Here is an 8,903-nt window from a genome sequence, read left to right as displayed (position 1 = left end):
TGGTTTTATTTTAATGAACTCCTTTGCTTTCTTCACTCAAATAAAAAAAAAAAATGACAACCAGTACTACCCTCACACACACACACTAACAATTACACACTCCATTTAACTAGTAATTACTGCACCAATATAGGGGATTTACAGTGAAAACAAAATCAAAAGCTTTTCTAGTGAACCACTGTGCACTGTTGGGTAGAGGTGTCAATTGGACTGGTTTTGGGCTAACCCGATCCAATCCAATGTGAGTTCACTTACAAATGGACTCACATTAAAATGTAAATGGACAGGATTGGATCCAAACCGAATGAAATATAAAAAATTATATACAAAACAGGACATATATATAAAAAAATACAAAAATTAATTAAATGAAGAAAATCTGAATATGACAAAAATATACCCTTTTGGCATTGAAAAAGCACTTTTGTAAAAATTCTTTCATAAAAGTACTTTCATAAAAGTATTTCCATAGAAGTGCTTATATAAAAGTGCTTTTATAAAAATGTTTTTGTAAAAGTACTTTCATAAAAGTGCTTTTATAAAAGTTCTTTCATAAAAGTTCTTTCATAAAAGTGCTTTCCTAAAGTGCTTTTATAAATGTACTTTTATAAATGTGCTTTTGAAAAAGTACTTTTACAAAAAGTATTTTCGTAAAATTTCTTTTGTAAAAGTGATTTCACAAAAGTGCTTTCATGTAAAAGTACTTCTATAAAAAGTGCTTTTGTAAAAGTGTTTTTGTAAAAGTATTTTCGTAAAAGTACTTTTCATAAAATTATTTTTATAAAAGTGCTTTCGTAAAATTACTTTCATAAAAGTGGTTTTATGTTGGCTTCAATTTTGATTGGTTTCAAATAGAACAAGGGTTTGGCCTCATGGATTGTTGGAAATTTGGTTTAGGTCCAATTTAGACTAGGGGTAAGCATTTGGTTTATTCGGTTAAAAATCGAATTGAATAAACCAAAATTTTAAGAACTGAATTAGAAAAATGAAAACCAAACCGAAGCCGAATTAGAGGAAAATCGAAATAACTGAAGCCGAAACTTTTGGTTATTTAAGTTAAAACCGAATTTCAAAAATATATACTATATTATATATTATATATATATCATAACATATAATATATAAATATATATTATGAAATCAAATTTTATTATATTATATATTAAATATAATATGTTGTATATTATATATTACATGCTACATAGAAAAGTTTGGTTAATTCGGTTTTTTTCGGTCAACCGAAATTCTAATTCTAAAAATTGAAAACGAAACTAAAATATTTAAAAACCGAACCGAATTAATCAAAAACCAAAATAACCAAACCGAAAAAACAGAAACTAGAATTTTCTGTTAGGTTTTTCAGTTTTAACCGAATAATCCTCATTCCTAATTCAGACCAATAAAAATATGGATCAATTTATTTTGAATTGGCTCAATCCAATAATTATTATAATGGATCGTCCAAATCCAATTTAATAAGATTTGGATCGGATTGGGTTCAATCCAAAACCGGTCGTTGACACCCCTACTGTTGGCTAGCTTGGGTGAGCTTCCAATTGAAAAAGACGAGTCAAATGAGGGAAATCCGGATCTAGCGTTACAGTGGAATTCAGAAATCTGTATTGAGCCTGTCCATACTTTTCCGCTTACTGATAATTGCACAAGAGCGTATATAGATAATTAGATTAATGAGCAAGATTGGCCGGCGGCCGGCTAGTCGTCCGCACATTTTGCTTGAAGCTGATAAAGACTAGTCCAGAACACGGCTCATCAGTAAGGATACACGTTTATTGTTTTGGTTTCATTACTAAAATCAGATTTGGGGTGGATTCATTGACCCTTTACCTATGGGAAGCTATTGCTCTCCTACAAACCAGATGTCTATGCGTTTGCTTTGCCTGAAATATAAAACTCCGGATTATTCGACTGCAAAAGAGTGGTGGAGAACTGGGCATCGAGAGGTGGCCTTAAATTCACTGTTAAAAGGTGATTTAATAAGAGCCAAAGTTCTCTCTCCTCATGGAACATGGCAACGTGAGCCGGAGTCCCACCATACATCCAGAATAAGAAATTCTACAGTGACTGGTCATGGGTGTATCCAACAGAAGGTTCATATACACATGCACTGGTCTAATAAGAGAATATCTAGCACAAGTCTGATGTTCTCCTCTTCTTCTGTGCTTTCATCCAGCTATAAATCTTACACTGGAGTCCCATTTCTCTCACTACAACCAACGATATTAATTAATTCTCTTCATCAGTTCCTTCATTTCTTGCAGCAGAGATGCCGCCCAAGACTACTAAGCATATAGTAATGCTCAGGAGGATCAAGAAGAAGATAAAGGAGTTAGCTACTCTCTCATCACCAAAGAAACTGAGTGGTGATGGTGTCTCTGATGAAGAAGTGAATCCTGCTGCAATGGAGCTTCCCGAGGATGTGAAGGAAGGGCATTTTGTGGTGCTCGCAGTTGATTGCGACCAACCCAAGAGATTTGTTCTTGAATTGGCTTATCTCTCTCACCCAGAATTCCTTAAGTTGTTAGAGCAAGCAGAGGAGGAGTTCGGCTTCAACCAGAAGGGAGCTCTTGCCATACCCTGCCGGCCTGAGGATCTGCAGAGAATTCTCAGGGACCGGAGCTAGAGAGTAGATGGGTGATTGGACCGGCTGGCCAAACCGCTGGTTCGATGGTCCAGATCTGTGAGTGATGGTTAGAAGCTAGAGAAATTAAACCCCTTAGGTAGATATAGATTAATTAGCATGTACATGCAATCAAGAAACCCCTTGGAATGTAATTAATGTGAGCATAGTTGTATCAAGCCATTACAATCCATTACAATCTCTGATAGATTGCTCAAAATAATACCTTTTTCTTTTTATCTTTTTTTTTTCAAGAATATTTCAGTGTTAAAATTTATTTTTCGATTTTGGATGGGCCTTGGTGCAATGGTTAGTCCATTGTGATAGAATGGTTAGGTTGCTCCATTCGATTAAGACAGATTTAATTTTCAAATTAATTTAGAAGATAAAAATAAATTTTGTATTTAAAACATTCAATCATATCAGCAGTAATACACCAAATCTCATTAAAACTTCAATTCCTATGTTAAAAATGGTAAATTCTTGTAGATTGATAAAGGTACAAGAACCTTTATTTTATGGTAGATCTAGAAAATGCTACACAAGACGAGGAGTGATTTTTGGCAATAACACTCCGCCGAGGACTCTTCCATAAGATGTGCATGCAACCATGTTTTACCATGAGAAGATATATCCTCAACATTAAGGCTGACTTTCAAATCTATGAAAAAATTATGGGAGAAGGACGGATCAGCCTAGGGTCAGAATTTGTAGTGTCAAAGTACATTTTGGGTAGGTGTCAGCTCAGAATTAATGCTAATTCACGGGCCATTATAGGTGCATAGAATGTGGGTTTTTGACCTTTTGAATATTTATAGTTTTGTGGTGAAAATCAGAAATCTGCATTGGGTCTGTCCGTACTTCTCTGAAAAATTAAAGGCTCTCTCAAGTAATAAAGGAGCTTGTTAAAAAGATTATCATTTCTATTTTTCAAAAAAAAAACCATAAAATAATGATACTTCTTTCAATGGGTAATTGTAGCATTGCTATTTGCTACATTAAAAAAGACAATGTTTTCTTAATAAGAAACTTACAATTATAAGTACTCAAGTCTTGAAACTCATATAAAGATTAAAAGACATCATCATGTGCTCGTTTTTAAATATTGTTTCAGCAAAGCATCTTATATAAAAGAATACGATCATATAGTGATAGTTCTGAGTTCTACTTCATAACTGTCTTTGTTTTTTGTATCGAGAACTCCCAGTTGACCCGGACGGTAGGACTGTTTGGCCCGGGAACCGTCCAAGCAACCGGTTCTGTTTTACCCCAAACCCGGTCCCTGGCAAAAAATCATTGAATCAATCAATGACCGATTGATTTGGGCGGTCAAACCATTGACCCGATGACCCGTTCAATGATTTTTGGCCATTTTTTATTTTTAATTATTTTTTTTATTTTTTAATTTTTGTTGCCAGAACGGGCCATCCATTCGAACTGGACGGTTGAACCATTAACTTGAAAACCGGTGGCCAAACGGTTCCGTTTCTAGGTCATTTTTTCTAGATGCCAATAAGTAGATGAAATAACTTTGTAAACATAATCGTGGGAAGGGTGGACATTACAAGGGATTCCAAAACCTTGAAATGTTTCCATTTAACGAAAGGGAAGACCATATATATATACACCACATTGGGATATTAAATATTGCCATTTAACGAAAGGCAATAGTTCTCCATGTTTGTTTTGCATAATAATTGGGAGTAGGGTTCTCTAACTCAACCATGCAAATTTTGGAATAGGCAAATATACGAAGTGATTGGTTACCACTTATGACTATAATCAATTATGATGAGGGGTAATTTGGCACGACCTAGTAAATAAAGGTCATGGGGACATCTTAGGACTATAATCATTTATGATGAGGGGTAATTTGGCACAACTTAGTAAATAAAGGTCACGTGGATATGATCTGCCTGTAGGATGGCAACTCAGCAAGGGGAGCCTAGTCAGTAGTAGGCGGAGTTCGGATGTTTGGCCACCTCGGCATAAAGTCACCTCGGCAATTAATCAAGTTCGAGGCCTAGGAACCGAAGTGACACGTAATCAATTCCAGTAGCTTCCTACCAGACTCTGAATATTACGGGATCACACCGCATAACGGTAAGCCTTATCTTCTCTCCGCCCGGATTGGGCGACGATAATAAGGTTCATTGATTGATATGTTACTCCTCGACTAAAGTGGAAACGGATCTCGTCCATTTAGGCCGCAGACCTCGGAACTGTTTCGGGAAACCCACGATAGCTCAACTATATAAAGGTATCAATCCCTCCATCCTCCAGGTATGTGCGATTACTTGCATCCAAGCTCTCTAGCACTCAAATTATAGCTCACAACCACAATAGAATACTAACTTAAGCATCGGAGCGACCTCCCCGGGTCATCCACCCCGGTCACTCTGATCTCTGTTTTGTAGTTTGCTCCAACTCATCACTCGAGTACGTCCAGGCAACCCTCCAACTAGGAGCTTCTAAATTGTGCATCATCAATTGGCGTCGTCTGTGGGAAACGATCAAAAGGTCATCCCAATTTTTTACAATCTCAAACTCAGTCTCAACCTTAATGGCATCATCCAGCCACAACAGTAAGGGTAACATGAACATCATAGGGGGCAAGAGCAGTAGATAGTCGTTCCCCAATGACCCTCGGTAACAATCAGCCAGTTCACCATTCCTCTGACTGCATTCGGGGTCCCATCACTATCCGCGCCCCACGCTACCCAACAGGTGAGCGCCACATTCTCGGAGCCTTCCGTGATTCCCCTGGGATCAGACACTCCTAATTCAGCGACCTCGTCCAGAGCGTTCGAACAATGCAGATTCAAATGCAGTAGATTCATCAGTTCCAACAGTATTAATTTTATCAATAGTATTAGCAGCAATTCCCACCACTGCAACCAAGCCAGCCAACGAACAACCAGCGCCAGAATGCCTGCCGGTCTCCTCCCCGTAGGGAGAGAACTTCGCAGGTGCCGGTCCCTCCTTCGGGACGAACCCCGCTGCAGGGTGGCGTAGGTGACCGATGTACTCCCCTTGCTTCCCGAAGAGAAAGCTTGAGGAATAGGCTCGAACCCAGCCAGCCCGAGAGGCACAACCAACAGATTTCCCATGTGGAGCATCGGCCTGAGGTCCGAGGTGCGGGCTCCAAGGGAGACCCCTCGGTACCTCGCAACAGCCAGCATCGAGCGCATGACGAAGAGGAAGCGGCAAGGAGAATCTCTGAACCAGCTCGCCCTACTATTCGAAGTAAGATTGAAGTACCTAACAACACGGAGGCTGATAGTACGAATGTCGCTCCACCAAAAAAGCAGTAAAGCCCAACCATCTAGTAGATAAAGGTCGAGAAAGAGAGGTGAGCTCAGTGGCCACAGGAACAACACCTGTTCTTTTGAGTCGGCCTTCCCCCCTGTCAGCCGAGCTCCTAGTGGCCCCAATGCTGAAAGATTTCAAGGTTCCGCCGCTAGACAAGTACAATGGGTCATTTGATCCTAATGATCATGTGGACGCATTCTAGTCCTAGATGCACCTCGCTAGGGCCGCTTGTATGTGCGTGGCTTTCTCCACCACGTTCAAAGGAGTAGCTCGGACCTGGTACAGAAATCTAGCGCCGGGTTCCATCAGAAGCTGGGCGCAGTTCGCAAATATGTTTACGACCCACTTCATCACTAGTAAGAACTGCCCGAGGTCACAGGAGAGCCTTCTGAATGTGGTGCATAGGGAGGGAGAGTCAATCTGCAATTATATCAAATGCTTCAACGCGACATGCCTGCAGATACTGGACCTTGACCCAACAGTACGTCTCACCGTAGCGCGCAAAGGCATCACCCACAAAGAGTTCAAGTGGCATGTCGCAGCCAACAAACCAAAGAACATCACCGAGTTCCTCTAATTGGCAGATCAGTTTATCAGCATTGAAGAGGAGATAAATCAGAAAACTAACAACCAACCAGGAGAAAAGAGGAAGAGAGAGGAAGAAGGGACGAACAACAAGAAAAGAAAAAAAAGTAAGTCCCCAAGCTCGAGGAGCAAATCCCCCTCGCGAAGTTACAGGTCGGGTCTGTGTTACAGGACCCCTCCAGTGGAGAGGACGAACTATACTCCCTTGAACGCGAAGCGAGGAGAGATCTTAATGGCAATCAAGGACTTCTCTATCGTTAGATGGCCACTTAGACTCCGTGGAGATCCAACGACCAGGAACCCGAACGTCTATTATCACTTTCATCGGGACCATGGTCACAATACAGAAAACTGTAGAAACCTCTGTGATGAAATTGAAGAACTGATCCGTCGTGAGTACTTGAAAAAGTACATTCTACATGAGGAAAAGGAATAGGGGAACCGACAGGGAGATCGGAAAAAAGATGCCCTAGAGAGCAGCAGACAGAACGAGCAGTCACCTCGCCCACTACCAGAACAAAGACCGATTCACAGGGTGATTAATATGATCATCGGGGGATCTATTGTAGCGGGGTGCACAATAGAATACTGACTTAAGCATCGGAGCGACCTCCCCAGGTCATCCACCCCAGTCACTCTGATCTCTGTTTTGCAGTTTGCTCCAACTCATCACTTGAGTACGTCCAGGCATCCCTCCAGCTAGGAGCTTCCAGATCGCGCATCATCAAATTATATGATTTATTAAAGCAAATCTGCCTGTGCACATTGACAACATCAACTAAGCTTTCTTGGTCTATTTTGATCATTACCATCAAACAACTCCATTTTTATGGGGAGTGCAAGTTACATAAAAGCCTATTCAAAGACCTCATTTGATAATTTAAGCTTTTATGTTAAACACTTCCTTAGATGGTATCATAGCCTCTTTGAGCAAATGGTCTAGTGTTCGACCCTCACCACCCCAATTAAGTAGACTTGTCTATAAAGCCAAACAAAACCATTTTGCACTGTCTAGAAAACCATAGGCAAACTAGATTAATAGAGAAAACCTCCTCTATCCCTCATCACATAGAAGCCTAAGTGTAATTTACATGATGTGTTGCAGTTCAATCCACACATTGTGTTTTGATTTCATGTATCTTACATACACGATATGAAACAATCTATGCTATTGATCAAGAATAAGATTTTTTATCTTTTTAAGAAAAATAAATAATTCTAACAAAAAAAATACAATTTGACCATGATTAAGTACGAATTAATATTAAATATCTATAAGAAAAAATAATTAATAAAAGATTACTGGATAAATTCATAAAAAATAATAATGATTAAAAAAATTAAAAGTAATAGAAAATTAGTAATAAAAAAATTAGTATACAATTATTAAAATTACTAAAAACATAAAAAGTAAAAAGTCTTACTTTTAAAACTAATTAATAAAATTATAAAAGTAAGATAAACGGTAATATTGAAAGGGAGATAGGATTAGTATGGGATAGCATATTTGGAGAGTATAATCTACCGTGTGGCCAATAAATTAGGATGTGATTTTGTCGTGTAGATCTAATTAACCACGAGAATGCTCGAAAATTGTATGTTGTGGTTCGGATAGAGATAGAGCCATCCTGATATTAGATTGGTTGCCGGTGAGCCTATATTGTTTGACAAGACTGGACAAGCTGATTATTCAGACAAACATAGCAAAGAGCTTCTATTACTCAACCACAACCAAGATAAGAATACACAATTCTTGCAACAGTCTTATCAATGTTGGTCGAATCGTTCGAATCATCATCGGTCAAGATTCTGGGTTCGGTTCAGTCAAGATTTGTCAGATCGTCAAAACTGTTGATTTGGTTATGAATTGTTCGATCCAGTCAGTTCAAACGTTAACTTATTTGACCCAGTCATTAAATCGTAGGTTGTACACTCAATGTATGCAAATTTTTGAAGGCCATAATTTTACACTCTATTGTTTGATTGGAGTAATTTTTTTTTATGTTAGGTAACTTTTCGAGATCTATACGTTCCAAGGCACCACCCCGCTAATTTTGCAAAAAAAAAAAACTTTTTTGACCTTAAATTACAATTTTTAATATTTTTTATGAATAAAAAAATTAAAAACTGAATTAAATATAAAAAACATATTACATATCTAAAACGGTTCCGCCTCCGAGTCGATTTTTAAAACATTGAGTCTTACCCTAAGAGACAGCAACATGTGTACTGTTTTGAGGCTCTCCAAAAGCTTGTCAGGTGTTAACTGCAGGTGGGGAAGAGACTCACGACTGATAACCTCCACACCATTCAACTGGTCTTCCATCTAAGTGATTAATTTGGTCAAAATTCCAAAGTAAAATCATCA

The 8,903-nt window shown here is 38.6% G+C and overlaps 1 protein-coding gene across 1 annotated transcript; it reads left to right on the top strand.

Annotated features, from left to right (window-relative positions):
• Window positions 1-2,284: 2,284 nt before the first annotated feature.
• Window positions 2,285-2,641, top strand: LOC104586357 (auxin-responsive protein SAUR50-like). Its single transcript, XM_010243558.1, has one exon. The coding sequence runs from the start codon at window positions 2,285-2,287 to the stop codon at window positions 2,639-2,641; it is 357 nt and encodes a 118-aa protein (XP_010241860.1).
• Window positions 2,642-8,903: the final 6,262 nt, after the last annotated feature.

This window comes from Nelumbo nucifera, chromosome 2, assembly GCF_055504915.1.
Source record: "Nelumbo nucifera cultivar China Antique chromosome 2, China Antique-T2T, whole genome shotgun sequence".
In the NCBI taxonomy this organism is placed as follows: domain Eukaryota; kingdom Viridiplantae; phylum Streptophyta; class Magnoliopsida; order Proteales; family Nelumbonaceae; genus Nelumbo; species Nelumbo nucifera.
Note: the sequence above shows the minus strand (reverse complement) of the source record. Positions and strands in the feature narration are given on the sequence as shown.

What these genes read in the sequence shown, in the direction of transcription:
- LOC104586357 (XM_010243558.1), top strand. Translation starts at nt 2,285, where the DNA reads ATGCCGCCCAAGACTACTAAGCATATAGTAATGCTCAGGAGGATCAAG.